This window comes from Hakea prostrata, chromosome 1, assembly GCF_041222555.1.
Source record: "Hakea prostrata isolate BN-2017 chromosome 1, UWA_Hpros_2, whole genome shotgun sequence".
In the NCBI taxonomy this organism is placed as follows: Eukaryota; Viridiplantae; Streptophyta; class Magnoliopsida; order Proteales; family Proteaceae; genus Hakea; species Hakea prostrata.
The window spans coordinates 47,727,187-47,742,010 of NC_142600.1; the positions used below are offsets into that span (position 1 = coordinate 47,727,187).

Genomic DNA, 14,824 nt, shown 5'->3' on the forward strand with positions numbered 1-14,824 from the left:
ACCTGTACATCATAGCTGGTCGAACAACGGTCCTATAAAATTTTCCTTTAAGCTTTAATGGAATACGCCGATCACATAAGACCCCGGACGCACCTCTCCACTTCATCCACCCTATTTTAATTCTTTGGGAAACCTCATCTTCCAAATCACCTCTTTTACTTATGATTGAACCTAGGTACCTAAAACAATCACTCTAAGAAATCTCTTTATCGTCAAGTATCACCACCTCATCATTTGGCTGATCATGACTAAAGTTACAAACTAAATATTCTGTCTTCGATCTACTAAGTTTAAAGCCTTTTGATTCCAAAGCTAATCTCCATGATTCTAATTTTAGTCCATACGAAAGCTCTCCTTAATTTGTACACTTCCCCATAATTCTCGAGACTAGAATAGCTAGGAGGCACATCTATATACACCTAGTCCTGAATCTCTCTATGTAGGAAAGCATTCTTCACATCCAATTGCTGAAGATTCCACCATTAATTCATATAGATTACACCATTAATTCATAGTATATGAGAGAAAAGCCTGAACTGTGTTCATCTTGGCAATAGGGGCAAACATCTCCTGGTAGTCAATGCTATAGGTCTGAGTGAGTCCTTTGGCTACTAATCTTGCCTTATATCTCTCAATGGTTCCGTCTGCTTTCTATTTTATTACAAACACCCATTTGCACCCAGCAGTCTACTTTCTTAGCAGGCAAAGACACCAATTCCAACGTTTGTTTTTTCACTAAGGATTACATTTCCTCATCTATAGCTTTATTCTATTTTGAGCGTGACAGTGCCTCTTGCCACGAGAATAGAGGGGTAGGACAAAAAAGAAAATAAAGCTTTGAAATTCTTGGGATAGGAATTGATATGAGGCATGATTAGAAATAGGGTGTGTAGTGCAAGTATGTGGCTACTTTCATAATGCAATAGGTAAATCAAGGTCAGAGACAGACTTACCAGGAGGAATGGATTCTTTAGGACTAGAAGTCAGTGCTTCCAACTAGTATGGCTTAGAAGGGGGTTTTTCTGCTTCCTTTGGTAGATCTTCAGAGGTCTAGTCTCCCCCCGCACATCATCCACTAGCTTTTCTTGACCCTTCACTCTTATATCTTCCAAAGGAGAATTTGTTAAAGGAGTCTCAACAGTAGGACCTTCAGGAGGAATCTCAATGAACACCGGGGCTTCTTCACTAACACTCTCCCCCTAAAGAAGAGTAGGGGAAAAGAAAGGAACTTGTTCTTGAAAGGCCAAGATGTTAACACTTCTACCCCTTTTGTGTAGTAGGATAACCGAAAAATACACATCGTATCCCTTGGGGATCTAACTTACCATGACTATGTTGGTTGTAGATAAAGGCAACACCCCCAAAGACTCTAGGGGGAACTGTAAAGTTGGCTGTTCCTTAAAGAACCTCAAGAGGATAGCGCTGATCCAAGACACGGGAAGACATCCTCTTAATCAGATAGGTGGCAGTTTGAACTGTATCACCCAGAAACGAGGAGGCACATGCATAGTGAATATAAGAGATCGTGCTACCTTAAGAAGATGTCTATTTTTGTGCTTAGCAACCCCATTTTGAATTGTTTTTATCCTACTTAAGAAAAACACAAAGAAACTAAACTATTAATCAGTGCAAAAACTATGAATACATGAGGATCTTTGGGATTTCGAATCCCCAATGCTTTTCACTAACCGATATAATTCTACGCTTAAAAACAAATTAAGATGGTCTTTCCTAGATATGCCCTATCTTCGCAAGACTATCGTCCTTCGCCGAAGCTTGGCATGCTTAGTTTGCTTAGCTATAGAGCATCTTTGGTCAGACTCAAACACAACTAAAAACATCAACTAGAAGACATAGAACAATCAACTTAATGAAACAAGCAATGGTTCATTTACTTCCCAAAGAATAGGAACTAGCTACTTATTATAACAAAGCTCATAAAACTAATAAAGATGAAATTTAGAGAGAGGGTTGTGGTCTTCTTCTTGTGCAATGAGAGAGAGATGAGAGCCAAGATCCGTGTTCGCTGTCTCTCCTTGTTATCTGTGGCTGGCTTCTCTTTTATGTCTCCCACTCACAATGAATTTGTCATCTTTACCCATCAATTCGACCTTTATTCGTTCGAATTCTGGAAAAACTCAAAATTAGAAAGTTGTAGATATTTTTTTCATCTTTCCATAGCATCTTGAATCACCTCAATCCGAGTTCAACGAGAGATATATGCCCAAAATACTCAAGGTGGGTCTGTTTACACGATTTTCAGATCTTATTACCAATTTTGTTTTTTGGACCTCCACCTGTTTCCAATTTGGCTAAGATTCATGCTCTCCTTACATTAATTAAGTTGGATCTCAGCATTCATGATTTCTTGGGCAGCAAGATTGCATCCCATGATTTTATTTTAATTAAGATCCTCTAATATATTTGCCAACTTTGCTCCACATTATCTCTAATAACCAAAATCACCTTATTCCTGAAAAAGACACAAAAATACTCAATTAGCTCTCTTTTAATTAAGTATGGGAAATTAAAATAAATAAATAATGATAAATGCATGCTTATCAGGTATCCACACAATTGGTTTGATGCATAATCCTATGATCAGCTAGATAGGATGGAAGAGCCCCACCGGAGTATTTAATCCCGTTATCATTTTGTAGAATTTTTTTAGTAGCCCCAAACTGAGTCCTAACCATATTGTGGAAATTCTGGAAATAGGAAAACACATCACTCTTCTGGTGAAGAAGATAAACCTATGTAGTTCTAGTGCAACAATTAATAAAGGTAACAAACCATCGATGACCAGATGTAAACATAGCTCGAGAGGGACTCCACACATTAAAATTAATAACAGAAAAATTAACATTACTACAATTATCATAAAACTGGATAAACATGTCTAATTTTCTTGTAATGAAAATCATTCATATTACATTGTTTAACCAAGTCGAGTAATAATCTAAACAAAACTGGTAAAAGAATGCAGCCTAGACGATTATGCCACACTACAATAAAGACACTAATGCAAGAGTGGACGATGTAGATGCCGTAGAAAAGCTGATTGAGACCCATCCAATAAGTAGCGCCCTTTCTATTTATCACTGCCAATCGTGCGCCCCATTTCCAAGTCTTAAAAACACAGTAAGAAGGAAATAAAGTTATTTTGCAATGCATCATGGGTTAGGCTACTAATAGATGAAAAGTTAGCTGAAAATTTTGGATTGTGCAAAAAAGAAGAATGGGTAAGTTTAGGAGAATAGATAATGGAACCCTTTCTAGAGATTAGAGATAGAGATCCATTAGTTGTTTGAACGTCTTGAGCAAAAGGAATAGTTGAGTAAGTATGAATTAAATAGGATGAGCTTGTCATGTGGTCGGTTGCCCGAGTCAATTATCCCAGGAGGGATAAAGGGACTTGACACTGTGACAACCAAAATACCTATGGAATGCTGGGAATGAATAGTGGATTTAATGGCAAAGGCAACACTTGCATTGGGAATCTGTCCTGAAGAGGATACATCAAGCTTGGACATCAATTGACGAAGGTGTTGAACCTCATATGCATAGTTGTCAAAGCGTCTGCCTAGGCGGCAAAGCGATTTTTCAACTGTTTTTTTTAACCGCTTAATTGACGACCAATTTGCAAAGGAACTCCAAGGCCCAAAGTGACATAGAACCTATTTTTTGCTCCAAGGCAACATAATGTGAAGCATAAGCCATACTCAACATCAAGAATCAATGAATCAGTAAATGCCTAGGCAAACGCTTTGACAATCATGGTTTGATGAGATGAACTTATGTTTGTGTTCTTTTTTCGAATTATTTTTCATAATTATGATTCTTGAATTTTTTTTTGGATGAATGTGACTATTGAATATTTGTTTAGCTTATTATAGAAAGTAGTTGTATTGAAAAGTAGTTATATTGAAAAATTTGGACCCAACCGCTTTGGTTGCCTTATTGTCGCCTAGGCGCCGCTTTGTCGCCTAATTGCCTAGATGGGGCCCCAATCGCTTTAGTCTCCCTGCCACTTTGACAAACTATGCTCATATGAGGAAAGAGGTGCTGGAGTACTTGGAGTATCTAAAATAGCCTGATTTGCAAATGTTTTATTGCTGCCCAAAGTTCGAAATGTCGACCCATGTCGCCGTGTCGCCCCCCAGCGACACGGCGACATATTGCCGAAAGTCGACCGACTTTTGGTAGGGGTTCGATTAAAATCGAACCCCTGTTTCGAAGGGTATTTCAAGTCATTTTGACCTAAAATTTGACGTGTAACCTAATTTGAGGCCAATAAACACATTGGGAGTGTTATTTTGACCTAAAACATCACCTAACCTAAAGTTTATAATTGGCACATGTCCGGCTATATGCGGGCAAAACTGGAAGTTTGGAAAATTCATATAAACTAATGTAAATATGCAAAGAGAACACAAATACACTAACACAATTAGTAAAGAGATGTACTAAAGTTTACAATTCATTATACAATTATGTTGAGTATGGCTCATGCTTCACATATTGTTGCCGACGGACACGGGGGTATGTTGCTTAGAGAAGTGCTTTGTTCTGATCAGGGGAGGGGTATGTTGTTTGTGAACGGGTACATGTCTATTTAGGGAGGGGGTATGTTGGTTGGGGGAGTGCTTTGTTCTGATTAAGTGAGGGTTATATTGTTTGTAAACGGATACATGTCTATTCAAGGGGGCATTTCTGATTAGGGGAGTGGTATGTTGTTTGTGCACCGGGGGGTATGTTGCTTGGGTGAGTGCTTTGTTTTGATTGTGCAAATGCATGTGTGGCTATACAAGAGTAAAAAAAAGAGTTTGTTAAGGACTCTATTGAGATGTTATGCTGAGCTGCCAAAAAAACACACTATCAATAACAAACTAAAGAATTAGGTTTAACCTATAACACCCCCCGCCAAAAAAAAGAAAAAAGACTCGACTACCTTTCACTAATGTTTTATGTGGAAGTCTGATATGCTCATCCACAATATCCAACAACAAAAAAGTTGTTATATTTTGCCACCTCCTTTGTAAGTTCTAACATCTTGGACGGATTCTGCTTCTCCCAATGTCAAATCTGAAAGCCAAACCAATGGCTTCTTCCAAACTCCAAGACATTGGATCAATCTGAAAGAGTGAAGATTGATATAGCAATTTCATTAATTAATCCAGATGCAATAAATTTTTTTTATCAAAAATTTACATTTCAAATTTCAATATTTGTCTCAGAAAACTATAAATCTTATTCCACCTTTACCAGAAAACAAACACACAGTTGATCCATATTCTGGATCAGCAATGCAAAGTCTAAAGAACCAATATTCAGCAGTTATCACACTCCTAGTGGGAATCAAATATACTTGATCATCAAAGGTCTAATTTTTTAATTTCAAATAACAAAGAAATATAATTTACTAAATCAGAAAAATAAAATACATATATGAAAATGCTATCTATAGATGAACGCCTTGGCGATCCAAATGCATCCAGGTAAGTTGGAAACATTTAAAGTTGAAGAAAAGAGAAACCACTGAATTAGAGAGAACCAATAAATGGGTCTTAATGAAAGGTGAGAGAATTAAGCAAGTTAAAAAGTTCTAGCAGGTAGGAAAAACATTATATTAGAGTGAACATGTAAATGGTACAATCACACACAGAGGAAAGTAAAATTTCAACTTAACAGGAGTCTGTCGGATCTGAGAAGAAACCCGTTAATGAATTTACTCAAGCAGGTGATAATTCATTTGTAAAATTCAAAGAATGGACAAAGGCTCGTAATTACTTTCGACTACAGTCTCACAAGGACTGGTCTTACGATTTGTATCATTGATCACTCTCCAGCGAAGATGCCTAATGTCAAATCGATAGCATAAGAAGTACAAAGACTCGATTAGCAACACCTCAGCAAATATATCTGAAACAACGACCTCAAATATCAAACTCAGAATTCAAAAACAGTGGAAATGATCAATAGTTTATAGCCATCATAAACAGGATGAATCCGGAATCATAGCTTTAAATCCCCACCAAGGATAATATCATCATAAATACTAAAATTATGACATGTAACAATTGCCAAAAGAAGAATTTATATTGAGTAATTAATTGCAGGCTCTCATCTCCATTTCGTTGAATTTCAGGTTAGGGCAAAATATTTTAGGATAAAAAATACGTCGGAAACGATATTGAACAGCTACCTAAATCCAGACAGATGGTAAATCCTTCACAAAGATAACGTAGGAGAAGTGAGAATTAGGGTTTAAATCTTCATTCTCTTTACTCCTTTCCGCATGCTTTTTGGTTTTAAGCGAAATAAGAGAAGAAAACCAGAGTGAAAATCGTTTCCTACTTTCCTATTACAGAGGCTGTAGAAAGTAACCAGAGAGATAATGTTCCCCAACCTTCGCAACAGCCACAAGTGCTCGTAATTACAATCTGACATAGTTGGAGGAAAACATAGCAACAATAGCAGTTCGTTGATCAGTTGAGAGAAGTCATTACTGAGTCCGGATCCTCAACCCGTCGGGGGAGCACTTTGTGCTCCCTGACGGCTTTACCACCACAAATTATAGGGGGGCCCAGGGGTTGGGTGATGGGATTTAAATTTTTTTTTTTAATATTCTTTACCTGTAGGGCCCACCGATTTTGTGGTGGTAAAACCGTCAGGGAGCACTCTGTGCTCCCCTACACCTGACAGGGTGATGATCCGGATTCGTCATTACTAGCATAGTGAAATGGCGTAGAAGCTCTTCAGCATTTGGGTGAAACTGGTATCCAGACTGCTACTTTTTGAGGTTCTGCCTAAGAATTCAATTTGGGGAATGAAATGCATAATTTGAACTTGGTTGGAGAATTGGAACCCATTGAATGGAATAATTTCAAGAGACGTGTCTCTTATGGAATTGTAGCCCTTCACGACTCTCCCATGTTAAGAAATGTGTTTTGTCCACTAGAAGCAAAATTAAGAGACGTGTCTCTTTGTATTAGAACTAAACATTAACGAATGTGTCTGTGGAGCTTTAATGTTTAATGGGGGTATTTGAATGGCTAACAACGCTCCCATTTCTGTTAAAAGCCCTTTTTTTTTTAATTATTTATCAGTCAAGAGGCGGAGGTCAATATTTCTCATGGTTCATTTCTGAGGGTATCATTTGTGTGTTGGGTTGGTTGGGCAAGGACGCCCCCTACTGGTTGGCAATTGGTGTGTTTTCATTTTCTTTTCTTTTAATAATGGTAATGGTAATAGTGTGGTAATGTTAAAGTTCTCCTTTTATATAGCAGTATGATACCACAACTTTTGTGAACGGGTACATGTCTATTTAGGGGTATTTTGGTTAACAAAAATATATACCACAATTTCTATGAATAGATACATGTCCATTTAGGGGGTATTTTGGTCAACCAAAATAAATAGTGAATAGGTACATATCTATTCAAAAGGGCTGTGTAGCTTGTCACTTTTGTCCAGTTTTTAAGGGGTGTGGTGGGTAGTTTTAGGTTGTATGTAAAGGTACATGTCTATTAAGGAGGGGTATTTTGGTCTAACTAATTTACGTGCCACAAGTGTTGGAGGTTTTTCTTTTATATAGTAGTATGATAGTATGAAAGGAGTGTGGTGGGTAGTTTTAGGTTGTATGTAAAGGTACATGTCTATTAAGGAGGGGTATTTTGGTCTAACTAATTTACGTGCCACAAGTGTTGGAGGTTTTCCTTTTATATAGTAGTATGATATGATAGTATGATAAAGGTACATGTCTATTAAGGAGGGGTATTTTGGTCTAACTAATTTACGTGCCACAAGTGTTAGAGGTTTTCCTTTTATATAGTAGTAAGATATAAAAATTTCATACATTTTAATATGATAAAATATCTATTTGTTTTGATATCTAAAAACATCTTCATGCAGATTGATTTTGACAGCATTAGTGTGTACCAAATTTGATTTGACTGAAACATAACTTCCCCAACATGAATCAGATTTTATTAATCTTGGATTTATTGGCTTTCCAACAAGCTTTTGGGAAAATTTTAAATTGCTTGAATCTAATCTGTATTTAGAGACTCATGTTCCAGTCAAACCTTATTTGATACCATATCCATAAAAAATATACAATATCAAATTTAGGTCTAAACCACATACTATTTTGAGGGTTCTCCATGTGAAACTAATGCATAGAGATACAATCGAAACCATGGTTGTCAAGGCGGCAAGGCGACCAAAGTGATTGGGGCTCAACAAAGCGGTGTCTAGGTGGCAAAAGGTGATCAAAGCGGTTGGGTCAAAATGTTTCAATACAATTATTTTAAACTACTTTTCAATACAATTACTTTCTATAATAAGCTAAACAAATATTCAATAGTCACATCATCCCCAAAAAAAAGCATTCAAGAATCATAATTATGAAAAATTATTCAAAAAAGAACACGAACATAAGTTCATCTCATCAAACCATGGTTGTCAAAGCGTCCGCCTAGGCAGTTACTGATTCATTGATTCTTGATGTTGAGTATGGCTTATGCTTTACATTCTGTTGCCAACGAGTACGGGGGTTCAGGGAGGCCGCCCAAGCGGGGTTGTGGAGGCAGCGCCGTTGGAGCAAAAAATAGGTTCTATGTCACTTTGGGCCTTGGAGTTCCTTTGTAGATTGGACATCAATTAAGTGGTTCAAAACAAAGCGGTTGAAAAACCGCTTTGCTGCGTAGGTGGACGCTTTGACAATGATGGTTGAAACCAAAACCATCTTGATTTATGCTGGTCAAAAGTAGTGTCAAAACCGAGATTTAAAAACCTGATCGTGAGTTACAATGTTATTTATAAGCAAAGACTGAAAAGAAATTAATCTTCAGATATTAACAGAATAAGTAAGCCTAGATTGGTAACTTTTAATAGGTAGAGTCTAGTGAAAATTACATGGGCTGGTTATGACCCTTGAGTAAAGTAAAATAAGTATCTAAAAAAAAGCTCATTCATATCAAGTACGTGCAAAGAAATCCACTAGCGCTGGATGAAACCCTCCATCAAACTGCATGTGCATTTCATCAATCCACGCAAGAAATACACATGGACTTTGTCAATCTAGGTAGAAATCTCTTGACGCAATAGGCAAAATAGGCTATAAAAGGCTTTAATGGGGGCTGTCATTAGGAGCTAGGCTTCTTGTAGAACAAAAGGACCCTGGGATGTAGTAGCCTTTGATTGTTGTCCATCCATATTTGTGTTTTAGTAGGCTAATCTATATGCCGCACCTTTGATATACTTGATACGGTCGTTCCATAGGACTGATTTCTTCATCAAAGAATGCAAACCCTGGGCTAGCAATCAGAAATACGATGATAATCCACAAACATTCGATAGAAAATCCAGGCACAAAACAAAGCTTTATAAAATAGAAGGTTAGATTCTAGCCAATATAGAACTTAAAAACCTGATCAAGCTTGAAATGCCTGGTCTGTGATACCAAACCCCTCCAGTCCCTATCTCCTATTTTTTGCACTTTTTATTTTATTATATTCTGTCAGTTGTTCTTGATGCAGATTTAAAGAACTACATCTGCAAGGAATCCAAGAACAAGATGCCCAATGGGCGCTACAAAGAGTAATACTAGGGGTAGTAGTATGGTAGTTTCATTGGGCACTACAAAGAGTATACTAGGGGTAGTATTATGGTAGTTTCTATGCTTAGTTTATATTTATTCCTTTAATCTTTTAAGTGAACACCGGACAGTTTGTTCCTTTGTTCTATTTCTTGGTCTAATGTAAGTTTAGACATTTAGGTCAGTCTTTATTTAACTTGTAACTAACATCAGCTTTAAGCCTCCACTCAAGGACTAAATTTCTTTTCTTTTCCTTTCTTTCTTTCTTTCTTCTCTTCTTCTTCTTTATTTTTATTTTTATTTTTTTAATATCAAAATTAGGGTTAGTCCACATAGTAATAGGACTTCTATGCAGGCTGGTAAGCCCTCTTTTTTTTTAACCCTCAATAGTGGAAAGAATGAATCAGACTGAGAATTTGAATTCTGCATGGAGAAAACCTTGGCTGCTGCCTTCATTCTCTGTGCGAGTGTTTTCTGGTATTTAAAGTTCAGATTACTGATTTGTGCTTGGTTGTTAAAGTGCAAGTGCTGGTTTTCCTGGTGGTTAAAGTGCAGGAGTTTGGTCTGAGGTGCTTAAAATTCTAACTCCTGTTCTGGTTTTAGAATCGATCTTCAATTGAGATTTGGCCTACTCGGCAGTTGCGACTGGAGGATTGCAACTTGGTTAGGAGATCCAGCCATCCCATTCCCTTTCGTTGCCTTTTAGATTCTGGTTTTTTAAAGCCCGAGAACCCCCATTAAGCCCCCCCTTTCAAGAACTGACCTGCAGATCCATCAATCCATCAAATCAACCATTAATTTACCTTACGATTGAGCCCACAAGTTCCTCTCACTTCCCTTCTCATGCAATCCAGTTGCACTCCCATCGTTGAAAACCCAAAAAATTCAGCCATCTTTCTTGGGATAATCTTTTCAAGAACTCCCATTTGAGAACCTAGGTCTACACTTATCTAGCCATTGGATCCCACCAAAATTTAGTGAAATAGCCGTAAATGAACAAGGGCTAGTTAACTGAGATCTTTGCATGGAGAAAATTTCGGCCGAAACCTAAGTTTTGGCCTAGCAAAAAACCGAAAATTTCAGGTTTCGACCAAAATTTCGGTAGAAACCTAGTACTTTTATTTTGTAATTTCGACCCCAAGTTTCAGGCCTTATATGACATCCATTTCATCTGATTTCTTGCCTTTTGCATATTTGAAGCATAATAAACACAATGAAACTAGTATTTTGCCCCAAAAAGATCACTCAAAAGTTATCATTCAAGAATACTAACAAATGATTGGTTCCGAGAAGTACAAATTGTATTGAATACATGCATATAGAATTATCAGCAGACATGAATTGTTTGATAGAATGGTTATATATACAACAAGACAACAAAATACAATGACTAACTAAATCAAATGATTGTGTCTCACATGTATTAAGTTCAAGCCCATATATCATGTATACATATGTATTTTGAAATTTAGAAAATAGTTTTTAAGATCAAAAAATTAAAAAAATAGTTGCAATAATCTAAGTATAAGTTTAACAACACACAATCATAGATCAATAGTCCTAGACTACACCTAAATTAATTTCAAAACAATACAAGATCATTTAAGGCTTAAAGAAAACAAAAATGAAAAAAATGAAAAAAATGAAAAAAATGGAAGTTTGGAACTGTTGGGTATGGCTTATGCTTTACATTCTGTTGCTGAAGAGTTTCCTTTGTAGTTTAGGGGCTTAGGCCCGTGAATAGGTGTTGTGGCTTGAAAGGTGTTTGAAGGCAAAAAAGGAGCAAAAGAGGTGTTTGAAGGCAAAGTAGTTGTGGAAAAGGTGAAAATGGGATAGAAAATAACAAAAACCAAGGAAAAACAAGTTTTAGTGTTGAAACTTGCAAAATTTTGGTCGAAACTTTGAACTTTAGGGAAATTCTTGGAGTTTCATTTCGTTTTCAAATTTTGCAGATATTTCGATGATTGTGACCGAAATTTTTTCTATGTTTGAGAGAACCGTGTCAAACAGGTCCAAGAAAGGGTTTCTTAAAATTTTGGCTATAGGCTCTTTTTTTCTGTTTGTTTTGGGGTTTTCTTCCTTTGGTTTGCCTTGCGGGGGGGGGGGGTTGGGTGTGATGGCAGTGTGAGTGTTGTTGTGTTAAGAGCTGTAAAGAGATGGGTGGTTAGTGTGGAAACTCCTGTGAATCTTATATGGGGTGGTTAGGTTTTGGTTTCCAGGATAGTTAGCCCGTGGGAGATATGGGATAAATTCCATTTGATGGTTTGGGGACTTCAGAGTTCTCTGTTTGGGCTGAAACTTGGATCAAACATAGGTTGTAATTCCTAGGAGTTGCTGATGCAGATCTGGCACTGAATTGGCTTATTTTTCTTTGAAATCAACCTAGGGTTGATAGATATAGGTATGGGAGTTCCTATGTAAACTATAAATAGCCCCCATCAATTAGAATAGACTACAGGTGATTAATAGATTATTTTCCCTTCAAGCATCGAGTGCTTTTGTGTGTGTGTTTTGTTTAATGTAAATTTGGTCAGAGAAGGTTCAAGAGTTGAGTATTCCATTGAGGTTCTTGGTGAAAGTTAAGCCAGACCCTTGCTGTGTCAACGGCCTTCAAGAAGCCATTTCATTCATTTCAAAGGTCTACAAGGTTCCTGATCCATGCATCTGGTAGCCTACACTTTGTTCCCCTTCTCATATCACCCTTTTTATCTTTCTTGAATTTTCTTGAATTTTAAGACTTTTCGAGAGACACAAACTTCATGGTTAAATCTACATCAATCTAACTGTTAGATCTGTCCCACACTTTAGTTACGTCTTCCCGTCAACCCTAGTGACCTCTGATCCTAGTTTGTTCCCGTTCTAACCATTAAATTTGATGATATACATATTTTCTTGAATTTTCTCGCTTTCTAAAACCCCCAAAACAAGAACCTTCATATTTTCTATTTTAACCATCCACACCCAACCAAATTTGGGAATCGTTAGCCTTATATTATTACCTACATTCCCTCCAAGTTCAACCTAGTTTCCCATCTCAAGGAATTTATCCATGTCTCCCATGGAAGGGGCTACATATCCTTGATATCCTAAATTAGATACTAGTTTGATTTGCTCCTTATTTATCCTTCTTAGTTTTACCTCACATCCTTCTTTACATCATCCTCATATCAGTCACATTGAGTTCTATCCATATAATGCTTCTTGACAGGCCAACATCCCGCACCATACATTAAAGCGGATTGTATGATTCTCTTACAAAATTTGCTTTTTAAGTTTTAAAGGATTATGTCAATCACACATCACTCCATAAGCACCTCTGCACTTTATCCATCCTATTTTAGTTCTTTTTGCAACATTATTCCCAGCATCACATTTGTATTTTAGATTGAGCTTGAATGGCTAAAATAATCACTTTGCAAAAACTCCCTCTCATCAGTATTCACCACCTCATAATCGTAGTCTAGCATTACACACCACAGCTGCCTTACCCTTGTTGCAATGCTGCAGCTTAACCATTGCACCAAGGCTTGGCCTTTTATAAATAATATTCTTTATTAGGTTTCAATGTGTAAAGATCTGCAACAAGTACTAGGTAGAGAGAAGAAGAAAGAGAGATTGAGGGAGAAGAAGAGAGACTAATTGGAGAACAAGGCTGGGCAATAGAATCTGTGTGTATTCTACTGTAACAGCAAACACATATTTATAATAAACTGAAGGAGGATTACAAAAGGATACTTAAATATAACTCTTGATACTTCCCTAATTAAACCTATATCTTAGTAGGAAACTAAAAACTTAGACTAGGACACTAGTGACCATAGACCCAGTAAGGAAAACACTAACACCAAAGACCCAAACCAATAAGGAAACCACAATGGGGGGAGTCTTTCTATCGTGTTACATCATATTTACTCTCTTTACCTCTGACACAATGAAATTCTATGTTCTGTTCTTTAAGTTATTTAAATATTTGAGTTGCACATGGTTACCAATATTTTCCTGTTATGAATCCTTCTGACATTTTTGTAAGCTATATGCACCTTCATATATTTTTTGTAGTGCTAAGAATCATAGCATTTGCAGGCACAAAAGCTTATCAGTTTATGTGGATGGGAACCTCGTTCCTTACCTTATGCAGTGGACTGCAAGGATGGATCAAATCAGTCTGCAAATGATGCTAATCTTGTAGAGCCTCCACCCACACATACAAGTGCACAGATTTCAAGTGTTACCTCTGATGAGGCCAACAATGTGGAAGAAAACCCCTTAATTTTGGGCAGCCACCGGTCAGATCCAGATTCTGTTGTTCTAGAATGCAAGATTTGTGGTGCCAGAGTTGGATTATGGGCTTTCTCTACCGTTCCGCGGCCACTAGAATTGTTCAGATTTGTTGGATCCTCAGAGGTTAATGGTCAGATTGAATCTGATAATTATGCTGGAAATTTCATTAACTGTGCCATTGTAGCCCCAAAAACTGATGAATCAGGCAGGGAAAGTCATATTCAGAGCAAGGATACAAGCACTACTAACTATGACAGTGCTACGAATTTAAAGGAGAGATCTTCAAGTTTAAGTTTGAGTATTGCAGGAGGTCCTCCACCGACAAAACAGAACTTCAGAGCAACAGTGTCTCTGCCTATTATCAGCCGACATCTGAGGGTTGGGTTCTCTTCTATTTGTGACATTAGATATAATGACTCGCCTAACATGTCACCGATGGAGCAAGAGAATGTTGGTTCTGATTCACAGAATAGGAATGGGGTTCAAACTAGTTTGCCTAAAATAGATGATCAGCGATTATGCTTGACCCAGGGATCCAGTAAAGTAGAGGGTACAATTGGATATGAGAAAAATGGTAAGGGGTTTTCAGAAGGAAATACTGCTGAGTTAGGACTTCATGCTATTCAGGGAGCTAGAATCTCCTGTGACTCAGGGGTTGAATGTTCAGTAGAGAACACAAATAATACACCACAAAGTTCAATTCAAAATAATGCCTTGCTTTTAGATGCTGAAAATACCAGAATGGCTAGTGCAGACATACAGGTCGACAATATTTGTCAAGTTAGAGAGCCCTGTAGTAAAGCTTCAGATGCTAATGGCTATATTGAGAACAGAGAAACCGACAACAATAATGGCATTGTTTCTGCCCGAGGATTTGGTAAGCCAAATTGTTCTCATGCTTTCCGCTTTTTATTGTTTTAAGCAGAGGTATTTCTTTGATCT

At 37.2% G+C, this 14,824-nt stretch overlaps 1 protein-coding gene across 1 annotated transcript in view; it reads left to right on the forward strand.

Annotated features, from left to right (window-relative positions):
* LOC149029057 (C3HC zinc finger-like protein) overlaps window positions 1-14,824 on the forward strand; it is a 59,403-nt gene that overhangs the window by 19,203 nt on the left and 25,376 nt on the right. Inside the window, exon 5 of the mRNA XM_089140313.1 lies at window positions 13,685-14,759. Within this exon, the coding sequence (XP_088996439.1) occupies window positions 13,685-14,759 (1,075 nt within the window). The remainder of the gene's footprint in view (window positions 1-13,684; window positions 14,760-14,824) is intronic.